General features: G+C 41.0%; 1 protein-coding gene across 1 annotated transcript in view; it reads left to right on the plus strand.

The window, feature by feature from the left end:
• The first annotated feature begins 2,949 nt into the window (after positions 1–2,949).
• The window catches only part of pclob (piccolo presynaptic cytomatrix protein b), a 58,151-nt gene continuing 39,875 nt past the window's right edge, over positions 2,950–21,225 (plus strand). The window contains exons 1-12 of the mRNA XM_030731080.1: positions 2,950–3,810; positions 7,018–7,830; positions 8,613–9,431; positions 9,582–10,472; positions 10,608–11,126; positions 11,273–11,914; positions 11,945–12,256; positions 12,502–13,440; positions 13,627–14,457; positions 14,598–15,443; positions 15,576–16,697; positions 17,207–18,208. Coding sequence (XP_030586940.1) covers positions 2,950–3,810; positions 7,018–7,830; positions 8,613–9,431; positions 9,582–10,472; positions 10,608–11,126; positions 11,273–11,914; positions 11,945–12,256; positions 12,502–13,440; positions 13,627–14,457; positions 14,598–15,443; positions 15,576–16,697; positions 17,207–18,208 — 9,597 coding nt within the window. The remainder of the gene's footprint in view (positions 3,811–7,017; positions 7,831–8,612; positions 9,432–9,581; positions 10,473–10,607; positions 11,127–11,272; positions 11,915–11,944; positions 12,257–12,501; positions 13,441–13,626; positions 14,458–14,597; positions 15,444–15,575; positions 16,698–17,206; positions 18,209–21,225) is intronic.

Consider the following 21,225-nt stretch of genomic DNA (forward strand, 5'->3'; position numbering starts at 1 on the left):
GCCAGCAACTTTTTTTTTTTTGTGGTGTTGGTGGCATCTTTTGTTTGTTTGTTTTTAACACTCGCAGCGGGACAGGAGAGGGTTATCCAAATGATCTTTTCACATCACATCTGCTCTTTAAATTGTGAGAGAGATAAGAAAAAAGACATTATGCAAAATGCAAAGCATGCCTTCTGAAAATTTTGATAGATGTCCACGTGTGCACTGTGGAAGAATTGTATACAAAGGCATTTGGTACAAATTTCATTTGTATGATTAAATGAAAGAATATTTTTTAGAGTTGCCCACACATTTTGCTTTACTATGTTTATTTGTAAATGAAACCAGTTACCTGATTTTCTAAAATGGAAACTGTGTGGATTACATCTGGCAGATTATTACTATGGAAGAGGTCTGGAACCAAAGCTGGGTGGATCATTTACATTAACTAAATTGACAAAGAGAGAGAGCGCTATAAGAAGGCAGCTTAGATAATTTCTAAATGAACAGATTTCTTCTAAAACAAGGCTTAAGGTTGATCTTTACAATATATAAACTGAGGAAAGATCTATCAGCCTGTCTTTCAGACTAAAGACCATAATTTGCTCACTTTCTTAGTGGTGTTCTGGCATCCCAACAGACACGCATATGTGAACACTGTCAATCCAAAACAGGTCCTACAACTAAAAAGTAAGACAGATACTGGGAGTGAACTTACAGATGGACTTACAGAAACATTCTTTGCCTCCCTAGTGCTCAAAGTTAATTTAACCCCACTGTGATTTCTGAAAAGGAGAAATAAGTGGACATGACACGGGAGCATTATTTGGCTTGAAAATACAGTTAATCGTGACTAGCATTTAAAGTGACATGAAATTATCCAGTGCGGCTGTCTTGCCCCAGTACATTGAATCATATTATCCATATATACTATATATATATATATATATATATATATATATATATATATACTACTCACGATCACAGCAGTGACATATTAAATATGTCAGCGGCCGCTGAGAAGATGGGCAGCATGAGGGTAAATTTTCAGGTCTGATCACACGTGACTCCAGGGGAAACAAATCGCTTGTCCCCTTTAATTTCAATTTCCGTGCGTGATATATATTGTGATCACCTGTCAGATGTGGCGCCTGCGCACTAGAGTGGGAGGCGGAGTGGATGCTGATCGCTCTCTATCTGCTGCCCTGTGCTCTCCATCCCTCGGCGATCAGACAGACACGGACAGGGGGATATCTCAGGAAGATTGGGGAGGATGGGGAGACAGATCAGCTGTTGATGAAGGTACTGTTTCCTTCGGTTTCTCTAGTATACTGCGCTCCAGTGTTTGACATTGTGACCGTGGAGGGTGAAGGATGCTTGGTTGCAGGATGGGAGGAGGTGAGCGAGGGGGGGAGTGGATAACAGATGGTATTTCGGGAAATCACAAGGATGACAGGGCTTTTGCTGGGTTTATTCACAGTTTTACGCTGGTTTTAAATAATCTAGAACAGTAGACTACACGTGGAGTATAAAAATATCCGTTAAGGCACCTGGTCAAGGACACCACAAAAAAGGTGAAAATTTCTTTTCCTTTTTTTTTCTCTCTTTTTTCGCTCACCCGTGGGCTTGAGCTGTTATCACCTCGTACCCTCTACGAACTAGGATGTTGCCCGGTTTATAGTGATTGGTGGTTATGCATGATGCTTTTTTCATTTCGATAAACCGCCGTGGATACATCAGATCCACCGCGTATGAGTGACCCTTTGCTGCAAGTGGGCATTGCGTAGTAAACGTTGAATCCTGCTGTAAATGCCTATTTAGAAAGATAATTGGCCATCACAGACCCGTATTGCCCTTGATGTTGCTTTTGTCAAAGAAAGTATCAGTATTCACTTCCCATGCATTATTTGCTGGGCCGCTACCCGGATGTGCCTGCAGTTTCTCCAGTGAGAGCGCTAGATTGTGTTTACGCGTCTGGCCGCTGTAAAACATGTCCTGCATGACATTTCTCACTCCGTGACAATCGGTGCCATTTGGATAATGAAAACGGAATTCTGTCACTGTGGAAGAAAATGGTGATCTAGACCTGTGAGTCCACCTTCAATAGTCATTTGAATAGAATTTGTTGTAGCCCGGTTTATTGAAAGCGATATCCTTCTGCACTGCACATTGGTCTGTATCGTAGGCTTTAACCGGCTGAAAAGGTTCTCTGTGATTTGTATAGGCTGTGATCGGCAGAGCGTTTCTGACCCCATCAATGGTCCTCAAAGCAACAGTCGGTGTGGAGTAAATCAGAGAGAGTGAATCTTTAAAGGGCATCTCTGTATAGAGGCGACCAACATTATACAAATGATAAGCGTTTCAATCAGAATCGAAATAAGTGGTATTCATCAAGCACCGGGGTGTCTAATACACAGATTCTTCACTATGTATGTTTTACATGTGAATTCCTCTATTGAAAACTGTGCAGTAAATAAACTTCTCTAACTGGGAGAGTTAATTAGAGTTATTACATATAAGCTAAAACCACGTTAGTGTTCAATGGATGGGTGAAATTATGTTATCCCTTTTTACTGCATTCATTATATATATTAGTATTTTGTTTTTATTTTGTTTATCGAGCATTGCATTGGCTCAAACATAGTATGCATATGTGGTTCACAAATTTTTATACTCTCTTTCATTATCCCTCACTCTTGTCTTTTTCACCTCACACATCCTCTCTTTGACTGTCACGTATCTAGGAAATCTGATGTAGATGCTGAGCCAGAGGAGAGCCCAGGGAGCAGCGGCAGTAGCAGTAGCGGCAGCAGTGGGGCTGTAGATGCCCTCTCCACAGGTCCAGCCCCCCCTCAGGCGTCTGTGGGAGAGCCGGAACAAAGTGGAGACAGTTCCTGCTCTGACTCTGACAGTCCTGTAGATTCCAGCTCCTGCAAGGAGGAAGAGGGGGAGGACGAGGGAGACCCAACTATGTTCTCCTCCAAATTCCTTAGTGGGGCAAACCCCCTCAATGCTGTGTCTTCGGCTGTAAATAAGTTTGGTTTGTTTGGAGATGATAGTGAGGGGGATAAAAAATCACCTCCTCAGCAGGGACAGAAGCAATCTGGACAGCAGAAGCCAGTAGCAGGCTCTGGAAAAGACCAGCAGCAGCAGCCGCATCCCCATAAACCAGGCCAGACCCCCCCTATGCAAAAGACCCAACAACTTCCCAAGCAAGGTTCACCGCAGCTGCATGGGAATGGAAAAACAGGCCCCTCAAACAAACCTGCTGGGCAACAAACAGCTTCAAAGACAGGTACACAGCCTGAAGTCCAGCATAAAGGAGAACCCCTCAAAAATCAGCCTATACAGCAAAGTTCACCTAAACCTGGAGATCAACAGCAAATGAGGATGCAACAAAAAAGCCCTGCTCAGACTGGTGCACAGAAACAAGAACCTGCAAAGACTGGGGTACAAAGATCAACAAAGGTTGAGCCTGAGGTTGGAAAACAACAGCAGGGATCACCAAAAATGGGACAGCAAAAGGATGACCCGTCTAAGGTAGGACAAGAGCAGAAAGGAATCAGGACCACATCCCAACAGCAGCCCCCTGATAAGCATGGTCCTCATCAACAAGGCAGTAAGGGACCTGGTGCATCTGACATGACACAAGCAGGGTCTTCATCACCTGGAACAACCAAAGCAAGATCTCAGCCAGCAGCAGTAGTGAAGTCTCTCTGCCCAGTGTGTAAAACAACAGAACTTAGAAAGGAGCCAGCTAACCATAAAATCTGTACGCAATGTAAAATGGATGTGTGCAGCTTGTGTGGCTTCAGCCCTCCAGACTCTGATGTAAGTAGTGGCTTAATGTTGGCTTTGTATAATTTATTTTATACTTTCTTATAACTTTGCTCTGTTCAGTGTAAATGCCCATTTATTTGATGCAACTAATTCTCAGCAGTTCACTTTGAATACTTTTGGTATACAGTACGGATTAAATACATATGCAATTAAAAATATTCAAATTGTGCAGTTTTAACTGATCTCCTGAGATGATGAAGGTAAATGGTCAGAACTCAAATGGTTGTTGATCTCCTCCCTTTAGTGCATCTTAAAATTTCAGAATATCCTGAAAAAGTTCTCTTCTTTTTTGTAATTTAATTCGAAAGGGTAAACTTTAATATCAATTTAAATATTTCAAGCCTTTTTTTGTTTGCATTTTAATCATAGCTTACAGCTCATGAAAGTCAGAAATCCAGGGTCTCATGTTATCAGAATATTTCAGTTTGAGTTTGAGTAAATTACTATTCAAACAATATAAATACTGTCCCTTGGTCTAATTCAGTACATGCAACCACAATTGTGGGAAGACTTCTGGCTTGACTATTGTTCAGATGATGATCATCGACACCCTCCGCAATGAGGGTAAGCCACAGAAGGTCATTGCTGGAATGGCTGCCTGTTTGCAGAGTGCTGTATTATAGAATATTAATGGAAAGTTGACTGGAAGGAAAAAGTGTGGTAGGAAAAGGTGCACAAGCAACAGGGATGCCTGCAGCCTTGAGTAAACCGTTAAGAAAAGTCAATTCAAGAACTTGGAAGAGCTTCACAAGGACTGGGCTGACGTGTTAGTACAATGTTGTGCACAGATCTTGAGCTGCCTCTCATTTCGTTATGTTTTGGTAGGAAGATGGGAAATTAGTGCTGTCATTTATTGAAACGTGCAAACATATATGGAAATACAATATTTAAAGCAAAAACAGAGTTTGTACAATTCTAATGAGGTTGAAAGTCAATATTTGGTATAATTTGAGGTTCAGGCTTTGGGGAGACCAATCAATAACTTGTGTTCCATTGTGTGTTTTTCTATCCAGGCATATTTTTTTACCGAATTGGCAGTGTGTTTGGGATCATTGTCATGCTGAAAAATTAAGAAGTTTGTCAATCAGACACTTTCCAGATGGTGTTGCATGGTGGATCAAAATCTGATGGTCCTTTTCTGCGTTCATAATTCCAAACATTTTGACAGGTTCCTCAACACTACTGGCTGAAATGCAGCCCCAAACCATGACAGTGTCACCACCATGTTTTACAGTTGGCTTTAGTCACCCATTTTTGTATTTCTCTCCTGACCTCCTCTGTGCATATTAATAATAATTTGGACCAAAAATTTCAAATCTCCATAAGATCTGGTGCCTTAAGAATGACTTCTTGGCCACCACTCTTGCACTTAGACTATCTGATGATGCTTCAGTGAACAGGAGATGGATCAACTGAAGGAACTGTGTCAGATCTTTGCTGGGTTTTTCCTATTTCTTAAGAACATGACTTTCAGATGCTGTTCATTCATATGCTTTAGAAAGATTTTTAGGCCCTGGCACTTCTTCCTTTGTCCTTTACATCTCACGTTTCCTCAAATTTTTTAAGTAACCACTGTACAAAATGCTGAGTTTTCATCAAATAGCTCTTTGGGAATCACTCTGTGGTGCAAAATACAATTTTATGCTTGTAAAGCTGCGCTATCTTTGGCTTTTTTCCCCTAGATTCAGCTAAAGAAATGTGAACAACTTATGTGTTTTTGCAACAGGCTGCTAGAACAAAGTGCCTAAAGATACAATTTAAAATAGGTTCTCTGCTAGGTTGTTTGTTATGTGCAGACAGAACACTGGTTCATCCCTTGAGTTAGGTGCCTTTTTTATGCTTGAATGATTCAGTGTTAAGTCGCTTCAAAAACAAACAAACAAAATCTTCCCCGGAAAATAGTCAGGTACATGGACTGGACTGAAAATGAGTGAAAAAGCAGCCCAAAATCTTCAGAAAGTCTGGAGAACTATTGCTCAAGACCACTTTAAAAATTACAGGAAAGTCTGGCTTCTTGGAAGCAACAATATAAAGAAATGGGGGGTGGTTCAAGACTTTTGCACAGTACTCTACATCAAGAAGCACCACACACAAATATTTTCAGGAAAGGAGCTACTACTGTCACATTCCTAATATCAAGCCAATCCTGAACCAGAGACAGTGTCAGAAACATGTTATCTGGGCTAAGGAGAAAAAGATTTCCTTTTCCATTAGGACTTAGGACCTGCTCACAGTGTCAAAACTACTACTCAGTAATTTGCTGACCATCTTGTCACTGTGCTTGATTGGCAAGCCACCCTTCCTGACCTGAACCTCTTACAGAATGTATGGGGTACTGTCAAGAGGAAGATGAGAAACACCCGACCCAAAAATAAAGACGAGCTGAAGTAATTCGTTGTGAAGGAGCTCCAGCCGAGTACTGAGTGTATAAATGAACATGCTTTTCAGGAATTGAACATTTTGGTATTGTAAAGCCTTTTTTATTTGATTGATATTAGGAAATATTTTAATAATTTGAAATATGGCATTTCTGATTTTCCTGAGATAGAAGCAATAATCCAAATTACTGGCTTTTATCTCAAAATTAAAGCAAAAAAGGCTTGAAATATTTCATTTTATGTGTAATGAATATAGATAAATAAAGTTTACTTTTTTGAATTATATAATTTTTAAAAAATATTTAATAACAATCACATTTTTTGTGATGCAAAATCTAGCACTACAAACAGTGCTTTACAGTGGGTTTTTTTTTTATTCACACACAAAAGTAATGAATGGGAATCTTTATACAAAAGTAGTACACTGAACCCTTGCCTTGCTGTACTAGGAGTGGACAACCTACTTGGTTGCCCCAAAGTTCTTACAACACAAAGCTTTACTGCATATATGATTTAAATTTATTACAGATATTGTAAATTTTATGTCATATAATTTGAAAACTGTTCTCAGAATATCTTTAATTAATATTAAATTAACACAGGTATAACACTAAATTAGTCTGGTATCATCAGTGAATTACTTGTTTGTACAAAGGCCATTTGTGATGTCCCTTAAACAATTTGGGGGACTGTACAACTATGTTTTTCTTGTACCTTTTTGCATTATGTGCATCATCTTTCTGTTTGTACAAAAAAAAAAGTATTTGTCTTTGTTTTTGTATAGGCACGTGAGTGGCTTTGTCTTACCTGCCAAATACAGAGAGCTCAAGGATCTTCTGAACCACCAGGACCTCCCATGAAAAACCCTACACCCAACAAAATTTCTGGTCCTCAAAAACAGACACCATCACCTGCCGAGCCTGTCAAAAAAGAAATGGCAGCACCAGGTTCACCTCAGAAAGTTCAGTCTAAATCAACAAAAGTGCCAGAAACAGGAGAAGCTGCTAAAGGACCGGAGGGTAAAAAAAAAGCCAGTCCAGCACCTGTTCAGAAAATGACACCTGAGCCCCAGAGAGCAGGGTCTCCTAAACCACACCAAACTCATCAAACTGAACGCAAGCAAAGCAGTGCCACCCCAGCACCCCAGCAGCAGTCAGGAGGTTTATTCAGCTTTGGCGTTACTAAAACTGAAACTGCAAAGACAGAAGAATCAGTGACTGGAAAGATGTTTGGTTTCGGTTCGTCCATTTTTAGTTCTGCATCTAATTTGATAGCTTCAGCGGTCCAAGATGAGGCAAAAACCACACCACCGGTTTCTCCTAAAATGCAATCTACAAAGGAGACCAAGCAACCTTCTGTCCAAAAGTCAGAGCAAGACAAGAAACAAGATCAGCCTCAACAAGCAAAGGTTCATCAAGCTGGACAGTCAAAAGTAGAAAAATCTCTGCCAGTGACTCCAAAGACAGCAGCAACTTCCCACAGTGCAGCTACAGCAGGCCAGTCCACCTGTCCTCTCTGTAATATGGGGCTCAACATCAGCTCGAAGGAGCCGCCGAATTACAACACCTGCACTGAATGCAAAAGCATTGTCTGCAATCAATGTGGTTTTAACCCCATGCCAAATGTTAACGAGGTAAGAGGTGCAGTTTATTGAATTAACTTAAGAAAATTAAAATAAAATGTATATCTTTATAATTTTAGAATTTTAAAAGGAAATTATGATATTATGACTGAGGGATATATTTTTCACAAAATTCTTATGAACATATAAGTTACCAAAGAAAGTAAGATTGTTTTTAGAGACACAGTGAGAATGCTATTTGTCAGATCCTTTGACCATGCGGAGGAGGGGAAGGCTTACTCGCTTACAAGTAGTAGTCTTTTCCATTAGACCTACAGCTCTTTATAAGTTAAAAGGAGTGGCATTTTATTTCTTGCAATAATGTTACCACTCCTATATGGTTGTATAACAGACACCAACCCCAAACAAAATTGCTCCATAATACTTGAAAGGTATTATTGGTTGTCCATGTTCATATTGTGTAAAGATCCTGTCCCTGGATTTTGGACAAAAACATTTACTTTTAAAGCTATTTTTAAAATACCCATCACATAAACACATCCAGCAATCATCCAATTCAACAAATAATACCAAACAAGAGTCAGTAGCAGAAGATGCTGTTTGGCATTGGCAGAGAGGATTTGGCAAGTTTTTCATGGTCGCAACCCACATACTCAGATCTGCTGCTTAACCCACAAAATGCATTTTCCTTACAAATGTGGTACCATTTAAGGGGAAATAAACATGCTTTCCAACAGTATAAGATTTATTGCCAAGAAGCATTGTTACAACAAAGAAATAATCGACCAAATTTCCTTGCATGTAAAATGTATTTTTATGTTGTCTTTTTTAAGGGAAAGGAGTGGCTATGTCTAAACTGCCAGGTGAAACGAGCTGCTGGAGGAATTGAACCTCAAATTGACACATCTTTGGGCAAAGCTTTTAAAAAGACTTCTCCAGTACCGCCTGCACCACAGAAGACTAATGCACCAGGCTCTCCCCAGAGAAAAGTATCAACATCAGCAGCACAACCAGCAAAGGCTAAAGAACCAGACAGTCAAAAGGCAGTCAGCCCAACTCCTGGTCAGACAATACCGAAGACGGAACCACAGCAGATGAGTCAAACTGCAGAAAAGCAGGAAAATATCCCTAAAGCTGCACAGCAAGAGTCAGGAGGCTTCTTTGGTTTTGGCGGTCCTAAAGCTCAGCCTGATGCTGCAAAGCCTGTAGAGTCAGTGACTGGGAAAATGTTTGGTTTTGGTTCCTCCATTTTCAGCTCTGCATCTACTTTGATTACCTCAGCTGTTCAAGATGAACCCAAAAGTACTCCACCAGTTTCTCCCAAGATGTCTGCTGCAAAGGATTCTAAATCTCCCACTCCTAAATCTCCTCTTCCAGTCAAGAAACTGCAAGAAGAGATAAAAACAGAAGAGCCAGAGAAAGCCAAGGGACCACCATCAGTACAGCCAAAAGCAGACAGACCATTGTCAGAGCCACCAAAGAAAACATCAGCTTCACCAGTTGTTTCCAAGGCAGGACGGTCTACCTGCCCCCTCTGTAAATTGGAACTTAATGTGGGCTCTAAAGATCCTCCCAACTACAGCACTTGTACTGAGTGCAAAAACACTGTCTGCAACCAATGTGGATTTAATCCTATGCCAAATGTTAAGGAGGTAAGTTATGAAGAGTTATATAGATTATAAAAAAATTATGTGAGCAGTGATCGTGACATTATAGTTTATTCATCATTGTCTCTTTAAAATACATTCCACAATACTGTAACAGTACTGATCAAGATTTTAAATACTTTTGCTCTAATGTAGGTGAAAGAGTGGTTATGTCTCAACTGTCAGATGCAGAGAGCACTAGGAGTATCTGAACCTCCAGGAACCCCCATGATGAAACTACAGGCCTCACCGAGTAAAGTCACTGCACCTGACACTGCCCTAAAAAAGGAAACCCCCCCAGTGGATAAACTTCAAAAGAAAGACGATGTGACATCTACTGAATCTAAATTAAAGGAAACCTCTCCATCAAACTCACCTCAGAGGAAACCACAAAAACCAGGAGAGCAGCTGGCAAAGACTGAAGATTTAAAAGGATCTGAAAGTCAGAAGCAGGCCAGCCCAGCTTTTGGTCAAAAAAATGCACAGCAAAGCCAGAAGACGGGTCCTCAGAAACCACCAGACCAGATGAATCAAGCAGGAATCAAAAAGGGTAGTATTACTTCAACACAAGGGGAATCTGGAGGGTTCTTTGGCAGTCCCCCAGCTCAACCTGATTCTGCAAAGCCCCCTGAATCACTGGGTGGAAAAATGTTTGGTTTTGGTTCCTCAATCTTCAGCTCTGCATCCACTTTAATAAACTCAGCTGTGCAAGATGAATCCAAAAAGACACCACCGGTTTCTCCCAAGATGTCTTCTGCAAGAGACTCCAAATCTCCCACTGTCAAGAAACTGGGACAGGAGAAAACATCAGAGCAATCACAAAAAGACAAAGGTTCACCATCAGTACAGCCAAAAGCAGACAAACCTCCACCCAAGATATTATCTGCTGTGCCTGTTGTTTCCAAGGCAGGCCAGTCTACTTGTCCTATTTGTGAATTGGAACTCAATGTGGGCTCTAAAGACCCCCCCAACTACAACACCTGTACCGAGTGCAGAAACACTGTCTGCAACAAATGTGGATTTAATCCTATGCCAAATGTTAAGGAGGTAAGAAGAAATGCAGATTACAAAAAGTTATTTGAACAAACACTAATACACATTATATACATAAATGTTTATCAACTACCTGATTAAAATCTTTTAACAGTAAAACATTCTTAATTTCTGCTTGCTTTAATATAGGGGAAGGTGTGGTTATGTCTCAACTGTCAGATGCAAAAATCAGCAGAGCAGCCAGCAAAGCCACAGCAAAGCCAAAAGACAGGTCCTCAGAAACCACCAGAACAGAAAAATCAGACTGAATCACTGGGTGGAAAAATGTTTGGCATTGGAACCTCTATCTTCAGTTCTGCATCCACTTTAATAAACTCAGCTGTTCAAGATGAATCCAAAAGGACACCACCAGTTTCTCCCAAGATTCCTGCCTCAAAGCCTAGTGAATCACCTTTTGTTCAGAAACATGAGCAGGATAAGAAGCAAGAGCAAGTTCAGCAAGCCAAAACCTCTCCTTTGCTACAAGCCAAAGTAGAGAAAGAGCCAGCTTCACCAGCTGTTCCCAAGGTGGGCCAATCTGCCTGTCCACTCTGTAAAATTGAACTCAACTTTGGTTCAAAGGAACCTCCCAACTACAACAAATGCACTGAATGCAAGAACACTGTCTGTAACCAATGTGGATTCAATCCAATGCCAAATGTGTCAGAGGTAAGAGAAGCAAAGATAACATAATTTCCCATTTTACTGTAAATATAATAAAATACATATTAATGGAGGACAAATAATTGAACAGTATTACAACATTACAGTTTTAAATGCTTCAGATTTCAATAAAATATATTTTGTTTTTGCAGGTAAAAGAATGGTTATGCCTCAACTGTCAGATGCAGAGAGCTCTTAGCACATCTGAACCCACAGGACCTCCTGTGAAACAGCTTCATAGAGATGCAAAAGTTTCTCCATCTGCTTTACGTCAGAAAACAGCAGTTACTAATCAAGTGGAAACTAAAAAGGAACAAATAAAATCAGATGCATCTTCTAAGGTGGAGACTCCAGTGCCTGATACACTTCAAAAGGAGAGAGCCACACTAGGCTCTCCTCAGAAGACACGATCCACAGCAGGTCCACCTTCATCTAAGGATGCTAAAGGACCAGAAAGTGAAAGACGACCTAGTCCAACTCCTGGTGAGAAAAAGCCTCTTGATATTCCAGTTCCATCGGGCCCTGAGAAACCAACTGACCGCGTGAGTCAACCTGGACAAAGACAGAGTAAGGTCACCCCAAAAAAACAGGAAGAGTCTGGAAACTCAATAGGATTGAGTGGTCCTAAAATGGTGACTGATGCTTCAAAAACAACAGAATCCATCAGTGGAAAGATGTTTGGTTTTGGTTCTTCCATTTTCAGCTCAGCATCCACTTTGATATCATCTGCTGTTCAAGAAGAATCACGGACAACGCCACCAAGCTCTCGAAAAATGTCTGCACCCGCACAAGTCTCTCCAAAGATGTCTGCTGTTCCCAAGAGTTCTCCAAAAAGTACACCAACAGTTTCTCCCAAAATGTCACCAGCAAGAGAGCCCAGAACTCTTCCTCAGAAGCCAGTTCCAGAGAAGAAACCAGATGAATCCCATCAGAGCAAAGATGACAAAGCTCCCCCACAGCTATCAAAGGTAGCAAAAGTCTCTGAAATGGTTCCCAATGCAGGCCAGACAGCCTGTCCACTGTGTAAGGCTGAGCTTAACATGGGCTCCAAGGACCCACCTAACTATAACACCTGCACTGAGTGCAAGAACACTGTCTGCAACCAATGTGGATTTAATCCCATGCCAACAGGAGAGGTAAGTACAGGATTACAAGATTCTCTGTGACACATAAAATATATGCGTTCTACATTACCTTTAGTGCCAAAACAGTCAAACACCTCCATGCTTTTTTTCCCCAAGTAATTCCTTTGTTGATATGTCATCTGTGGTATAAAACTATATTTAAGTAGAGTACTGTGCAATTTGTTTTGATGTTGTTGTGAATTTGCATAATTTGCAATTCTAAAGCAACACGTAATCAAGTGTCTACTGTATTTTAGGTAAAAGAGTGGCTGTGTCTTAACTGTCAGATGAAAAGAGCAGTTGGAGCTTCTGAGCTTCCTGGATCTCCCACACTGAAGTCACAACTATCACCCAATAAAGCTCCTTTACCTGCTGCTGTCCAGTTGAAGGAATCTTCCAAACTGACTACTCCTCAAACCAAGGACAGTCCAGGCCCTCCTGTACAAAAGGAGACATCAGAAGCAGTCTCCCCACAAAGAAAACAATCAACACCATCACTAAAACAGGCTAGCCCAACACCTGACCATAAAACACTACAAGAAAAAGTGAAAACAGGTCCAGAAAAACCACCAGATAAGGCACCCCAACCTGGACGTAAGCTAAGTAATGCCACAGCAGCAACACAGCAAGAGTCAGGAGGCTTTTTTGGTTTTGCTGGTCCTAAACCTCAACCTGAAGCTGCAAAGTCTGCAGAGTCCGTGAGTGGAAAGATGTTAGGCATTAGTTCTTCAATATTCAGTTCTGCATCTACTTTGATAACCTCAGCTGTTCGAGACCAGCCAAAAACTACTCCACCAGTTTCTCCCAAGATGTCTCCTGCAAAGGAACCTAAATCTCCCACTGTGAAAAAAATAGAGCAGGAGAAGGAATCTGGGCAACCACAGCAGGTAAAGGGTCCAATACAGTCAAAAGCAGAGGAGACTAAGTCCCCTGTTTCCCAGAGGCTGGAGCAGCAGACTTTAACTGAGCCATCCCAGCAGATCAAGACACCTCCATCAAGACAGGTGCCATCAGAAAATCCAAAGGCTGCAGCAGCTCTCCAAGCAGCTGCTAGACCAGATCAATCTACCTGCCCTCTCTGTAAGCTCAAACTCAACACTGGTTCCAAGGATCTGCCCAACTACAATACCTGCACTGAATGCAAAAACACTGTGTGTAACCAGTGTGGATTTAACCCTATGCCAAATGAAACAGGGGTAAGACTATGAAGGAAACAAAACATGTTATTCATTACATTTTTTAGATTTCATAATGACACAGTGTCAATGCCACATTTACTTTTATAAATGTCTCTTGTTGACCTACATTTTTTACTTTGTAATTTTTAGGAATATTAAATAAAAATAATAATATTAATAATATGTGTGTGTGTGTGTTTTCAGGCAAAGGAGTGGTTGTGTCTCACCTGCCAGATGCAGCGGGCTTTAGGAGCAGCACAGCCGCCATCGGTAACTTCTGTAATCTCTCAGGCACCTGCAAAACCCGAAAAGAAAGATGTTACCAGCCCAGCTGAACCTGAAAAGATGGCATCATCACAGCAGTCACCTCAGAGGAAACTATCTGCAGCAGCACAGCCTGCTACATCTGAGACTAATGTCAAGCCAGAGGTTCGCAAACAGTCCAGCCCAGTTTCTTCTCAGAAAATTCCACAGAAGCCCCAGAAAACATCAGGTCCTAACAAATCACCAGACCAAATCAGACAGCCTGAACGTAAGCAGAGTAATGCCACTGCAGCATCTCAGAAAGAGTCTGGAGGCTTTTTTGGATTTGGCAGTGGTAAACCTCAGCCCAATGCTGAAAAGCAGGCAGAGTCAGTGACTGGAAAAGTGTTTGGCTTTGGTACCTCCATTTTCAGTTCTGCATCCACTTTGATTACCTCAGCTGTTCAGGACCAGCCTAAGACTCCACCAGTTTCTCCTAAAATGTCCCCTGCAAAAGAGATCAAATCCCCTGCTACTCAGGAGAAAAAGAAGCCTGAAGAGCTCCAGCAGACCCAGACACCTCCACTGGTCTCAGCCAAAGTGGACAAAGCTCCATCAGAACCCCCTAAAACAGGTGAAACCACAGTCAAACCAGGCCAGCCCACCTGTCCACTCTGTAAGGTTGGGCTCAACATGGGGTCTAACGAGCTGCCTAACTACAATGTCTGTACTGAATGCAAGAAAAATGTCTGTAACCAGTGTGGATTTAACCCAACACCAAATGAAACAGAGGTAAGTTAACCTGAAATGTATTTATTAATCATGTGTAATATATGTGTTATGTTTTCTTAATTGTGGTGCCTTATGCTTTTATTTTATTTTAAAAATGAGTTGTTAAAGAGATACTTAAAATAATATGGTTTTCCTTGCAGATGAAAGAGTGGTTATGTCTGACTTGTCAGATGCAAAGAGCCCTCACAGTAACTAAATCAGTACAGCCCCCACCAATGAAACTTCAGGCATCACCCAGCAAAGTGTCCACACCTGCTGATGCTCAAAAAGATGCCTCTGAGACTCAAAAGAAAGATGTTATTCCCACACAAAAAGCAGAAGTTCTAGAGAAAAATCAAAAGGAAAGTCCAAGGCCAGAGGCACTACCAAAGAAAACGGATATTGTACAAACTCCAAAGACTGTTCCACCTGCAAACGACACCCCAGCTACTGTTTCAGCCAAAGCAGAAGAGGAGAAAGTTAGTTCACTGCCTGCCAAGGATGTTCAAGCCTTCACTGCATCTCAAAGTGAAGAGAGACAACTGCCTTCCCAAGGTCAACCTGTCACCACTAATGCTGAAACTTCACTTAAGGAGAAAAGTGATCTTCCACCTGAAGAGAATTCAGAAAAGGCTCAAGCTGAAACAGCCCAGAAAGCAGCTGATCAATTGATCACAACCTCTGATGAAATACAGCCACAACAAGACCTAAACAAAAAATCACACCAAGTTGTTGCTCAGGAACAACATCTGGAAAAGATCCCGAAGCAGCCTCAGCTGGCCAGGGGTCCTTCAGCAGAGCAGACATTAATGGATAAAACCCCATTAGAGTCTGCAAAACCAGAAGCTTCCCAAACTGCCCCCAAAGTGGCTCACTCTACTTGTCCACTCTGTAAAGTGGAACTGAACATGGACTCGAAAAATCTTCCAAACTACAACACCTGCACTGAATGCAAGACCACCGTCTGTAACAAGTGTGGATTTAGTCCTATGCCAAACGTAACAGAGGTAATTTAATGTGTTCTCAATATACAATGTGTATTTAATCACAATTCTATTATTATATAATTAGAAACTTCTATAAGAATGTTTAATTGATTTTCCTCTATCCTGTGTCCATGCTATGTGTTTGTTTTCCAGGTGAAGGAATGGCTATGTCTCAACTGCCAGATGCAGAGAGCACTTGGGGCCTCTGAACCTCCAGGCCTACCCATGATAAAACCACAACCTTCACCGAGCAACGAGGTCCCTGCCAGCACACAGAAGGAAGATGAAGCTTCTCAGAAAGATGTTCCTAAGCCAGATGTACCCCAAGGTGACCTTACTAGCATCCCTGCAGCCAAAGAAACTGTCTCCTCAGTCAATATTGAGCCAACTAAGAAAGTTACTCCTACAGCTGCTTCAGTGCCTGACAAAACTATTTCATCCACTATCACCAAGACTGATGTTTCACAAAAGCCTTCTGCAGAGACTCCCAAGGGACAACCAGGTACACCCCAGCAACAAACTCCAAAAGTTCAGACTACTGCTAAGCCTGCTGCTCCACCTGATTCAAAGGCCGAAAAGACATCCCTACAACAGCCTCCAAAAACTACAACTTCTTTAACTAAGTCTACTCTTCCACCTGATCAAGAAGCAATAAAGGCACCCGCAAAACAGCCTCCAAAAACTGCTACCCCTCCGGCTAAATCTGCTCCACCACCAGTTCAGCCTGCAAAACAGGAATCAGGAGGCTTTTTTGGTTTGGGCAGTCCTAAAACACAGCCTGCTGCTGCAAAATCTGCTGAGTCAGTGACAGGAAAGATGTTTGGCTTTGGATCATCTTTCTTAAGCTCTGCATCCAACTTGATAACATCAGCTGTCCAAGATGAACCTAAAACTACACCACCAACGCCACGTAAAATGTCCACTACAACCAGTGTCACTCCTAAAACTACACCACCAGCTTCTCCTAAAACGTTACCTGCAAAGGACACCAAACCACCTACTGTTCAGAAAACGGAGGAGAAGAAACCAGAGAAACCACAGCAGGATAAAACTCCTTCAAAAGTACACGCCAAAGTGGACGGAGCTCCATCAGAGCTTCCCAAGGTGCCAACAGACACCCAAGGTGCTTCAAAAGCAGATCAGTCCATCTGTCCACTTTGTAAGGTGAAACTCACCGTGGACTCCACAGATCCTCCTAATTACAACACTTGCACGGAATGCAAGACAACTGTCTGCAGTCAGTGTGGCTTTAATCCAGTACCAGATGAATCAGAGGTATAAAACTTTCATTTTACTGTCTGGTAGACCCACAATATTACTTTGTTTATTTAACAATCCAGCCATAACAGCTATCTAAAATACATAAGAGATGTTGATGTAAATCCAAATTAATGGCCATTTACCTCTAGTAAATTGTACTTATAAATAATAAGAAAATATAGGGGTTTGTGATAAAAATGCCTTTTTAAAAAAGCTGATTCTGCCTAAATAAATAAATAAAATTGCCTAAATAAAATTGTATTAAAATTAAAATAAGAACTTTGCTAAAACTAATTGAGAAATTACAGTTTCAAGCATGGATAAGCACATATTTTACAATGAGCATGATTTTGAATAAATACATGTTACATTAGGAATCTCGATGTGATTGAATATTCTTTGCACTGTTGAAATCAATTATTTTGTCTTTAAAATCATTGCATATTCATCTGTTTCAGAACACTGTCAGTGTTTTTTTTTATTTATTTGACAGTGATTTATGCTTTCTATTGCACTTGTTTCAGGCAAAGGAATGGCTTTGTTTAAACTGCCAGATGCAGAGAGCCCTAGGAGTATCTAAAGCCACTGAACCTACTGTAGTGAAACCACAGCCCATGCCAAGCAAGGTTTCTACACCTCCTCGCTCTCAACAGAAAGACATGCCCATATTAGTCCAGAAGGAGAAACCAGATGTCCAAAAACAAGTTACTCAAACAACTCAACCCAAAAAAGAAACTCTCAAAGGTGAGGCCCCAGTGCCAACTGCAGTCCAAAGGATGGACACAGCACAGCAGGATTCTGTGGAAAAGTCACAAGGACAAGCTCGTGATGTGGCTGGCCAGCCAAAGCTAGTTGGAAAACCTCCACCAAGACAGATTTCACAAACTCCAAAGCCAGAAGTAAAGCCAGGTCTCGCAAAACAAGAAGCTGGCAAACTACCACAACCGCCCTCAAAATCTGCGACCCAACCTGCCAAGCCTACACCATCACCAGCTCAAGCAACTAAACAGGAGTCAGGTGGCTTTTTTGGCTTTGGTGCCACTAAACCTACTACTCCAAAGCCTGCGGAGTCAGTGACCGGGAAGATGTTTGGTTTTGGTTCCTCAATTTTAAGTTCTGCATCTACACTGATAACCTCAGCAGTTCAGGAGGAACCTAAAGTTACGCCACCTACTCCACGGAAGATGTCCACTACAACCAGTGTCAGCCCTAAACCTACACCTCCAGTTTCTCCTAAGATGCCTCCTGCAAAGGGTAAACCACCTGCAACACAGACATCCGAGCCACTTCAACAGGCCAAGCCTACTCCATCAGCACAGGACAAAGTAGAGAAACCTCTACAAGAGCTTGAAAAATCCAAAGAAGTGCTTCAGGTTGCTCCTAAAGAAGGTCCGTCCAACTGTCCTCTCTGTAAAGTCAAACTCAATGTGGGAACCAAGGATCCCCCCAATTACAACACCTGTACTCAATGCAAGAACACTGTATGCAATCTTTGTGGATTTAACCCCATGCCTCATACAGCAGTGGTGAGTACAAAAAAATATTCCTGAAAATGTTTCAGTTTTTATAAACTATCAGCTGAGATGCCTTTTGTTCAACTGGCAGGAGCAATTATTAATGTATTTTGCATTACTGTGACAAAAGCACCTACTTTTAATATTCAGTGTTGCCAGTGGACAGCCAAACATGAGTAAGGGCACCACAGAGTGACAGTGAAAAGGCCTTGTCGCTCCATTTGCACACTTTTCAACATCATTCATTTTAGTGCCTTCTTATAGCACACAATACTCATTATTTCATTACAAAAGGTTTGCCATATAAGTTAAGCACATAGTTGGCTTTCATGTAAAAAGTTGTGTTCTTTAAGATGTAATATAGAAGGTCTCCTTTTTTGCCCATGCATCTGCAGCATCTGAGCATATTAATGACATTACAAATGTTTGATAGTCCTTATGCACCGACCACTGTTTGTCAGCACAGTAATTTATTATCACTACACTTTCTGTTTATGTGCTGTTTCTTGTGCCATTAATCATTGGTTTGGAGTGTTCAGGCTGCACAATCATATTTCAGCACATTTTTGTTCTGAGGAATATTCCCCTGCATTGGAATATAAAAAGGGTGGAAAAACTAAAAGACTGACTGTCATAAAGACTTTTATTCCTGCTGAAAACAGAGCACACCCGAGGCTGCGTTCTTCTCTGTTGTTTGATTTTCTTGACAAAGAATATGAAATACTAGTGTAATAGAATATTAGATTTAGGTGCCACAACTGCCAGAATTTGATGAAACTTCAATATGTGTATTTTCAGACTTTGATTTTGAAGAGTTGCATTTTGTTTAATATATCTTAGTGTTTGAAATAATTACTTTGTGAGATGTAAAACAAAACATACTAAAACTACACCCTGCTGTGGCTATCTCTCCACCGGAGACGCCAGAGTTATTACATAACTGCTCATGAGAGGAGCGCTTCAGCTGGCCGGGAGCACTGAAAATGTATTAAAGTGATTGACGGTTGTGCAACCGCATTAGCGAGATGGGATCTGCTGCCATAGGAGACCAGGGAATCTCCAACCCCCATGAGAGATTTGAGATGGCAAAGCCCTGTGATATGCCAATAAGTAGAGTTGAAAACAGATTAAGTCCAGAGAAACACAGTGCAGTACATTAGAGCAGCAGACATGTCTTATTGGGCCATCTGCTCTCACACACAGCACTGGCTCCATGTAATTCAACAATTTCCTCTTCATTTTGATTTTGGTGGCACTAATATACACGTGTACCTGCTTTGTGACTTCCACACACACATACAAGTTGTAGCTGAATGAAATGTGCAGTGTTAAATACTCTTTCTTTGTGAAATCCTAGACTTTACTATACTTTAAGTGCATAAATACCACACAGCCTTTTTTTTAAAAATCTGAACAATTCACATTCCCCTGAGGTTTGGGCTTAAGAATTTATGCAGTATACTAAATAATTTTTTATTCTGGCAGACCCATATAGGTTTCTTTTTTTTTATTCTAATGTTTTATGGAAGACAAATACTTCTGACTGAGAGTTAACTGCATAAGACTGGAAGAAATTTACCTATGGGCTTTTTAGCAAGCAACAAAGATCATTTCTGCAGCATGTGTAACTTTTTCTTTGTTTCATCTTTTTTGTTTACTTTCCCAGAGAGATACCCTATGAAAGACATGTGCTGTTTATGTAACTGACACTTGTCACATTTTTTGTTGATACCACAGAATGGTAATAACTTGAAGGTAGAAGTTGGATGGGGGAGGAATGAGTATACGTGGTTGCTGCTGTTGGTGTACAACATACATGTTTACTTCCCGAGGAAAACAGAAAAAGCCTGGCCTCAGCACAACTGGATAGGATCCCGTACTTACTGCTGCTCTATGACCTGCTTTATCCAAAAGGGGTGTGTTTGTCAGTTCGCTGTCAATGATGTGGGTTTTTTAAGCCTCCCTTTAAAATATAAAAAAAGGTAATGTTTGAAAGAAGAGGAGGGAGAGTGAGTGCTAGCAGCAAGTCTATTCATTTTTCCCCTTTGCCTGTTCTGCTTCAGCTGATGCCATCAAAAGACTGGGAGTGACTGTTGTCTGATAAGTAGGGCACACGTGTGTTGTGCTTTGCCAGCTAAAGCTTAGTGTGTGGCAGCTGTGTCAGTATGAATAATGATTCCTTTTTTTTTAATGTTACCATGGGTTTAAAATCTAATTTTTGTTTAGTTTTTCCAGTACAACGCCCCCACATTAAAATTGTCCATTTATATTAGTTTACTATAAGCTCCTGTGGCAGAATTGTGCCTGCCTAAAGGCAAGACAATTTTGAGGAGTGCCTTGAGATTACAACATTAAAATGCTACATCTCAGCTTTAATAGGAAGAAAGTTCAAATCAACCTAGAAAGAGCTGTGTGTGCGATGTTGGCATTTTTGCATGATTTCCAAGTTTCACGGCGTTAAAAAGTAAAGTAATCAGTCAACTGGCTACTACATGTTTCTTAAATTATATATGTTTTTTTGCCCAGTTCAATGTCATTTCAGCATGACTTCATGCACAAAAGATCTCACAAATGTAAGCTTAATGATGCTGTCAGGACAAGCATTAAAGAGGTAACAACAACAGGTCAGTAAACACTGAAGTTGTTGAATCTTTTCTAAAGATTTTCAAGTGCAACTTTGTGAAATTTGAAGCAGTAGTAATGAACAACAAGACCCAACATTAATCAAAGAAGTCCACTGTTTGAGGGAATGTGTCACCCTTGGCAGCCACCGAAAAATGATTTACACTTAAATGGAAATTTAAACTTCTGGAGGTGTGATGGCTGAGTCTGGTTTATGTCAGGTGTCATGAGAAATCACCGGTGGGCGTACTGAATTAGTTACCAGATGTCACACTACAAAGCAAATGCATCTCAGTTGTAACTTCATTCTGCTTTTGTATTTCATTTACAATCAGAAGACCCAATTACCAAAAAATAAATGAATATGTTCATCCACAACTACTAGTCCAGAGTAGCTCTGTAAATTA

This window comes from Archocentrus centrarchus, chromosome 6 (genome assembly GCF_007364275.1).
Source record: "Archocentrus centrarchus isolate MPI-CPG fArcCen1 chromosome 6, fArcCen1, whole genome shotgun sequence".
Taxonomy (NCBI): domain Eukaryota; kingdom Metazoa; phylum Chordata; class Actinopteri; order Cichliformes; family Cichlidae; genus Archocentrus; species Archocentrus centrarchus.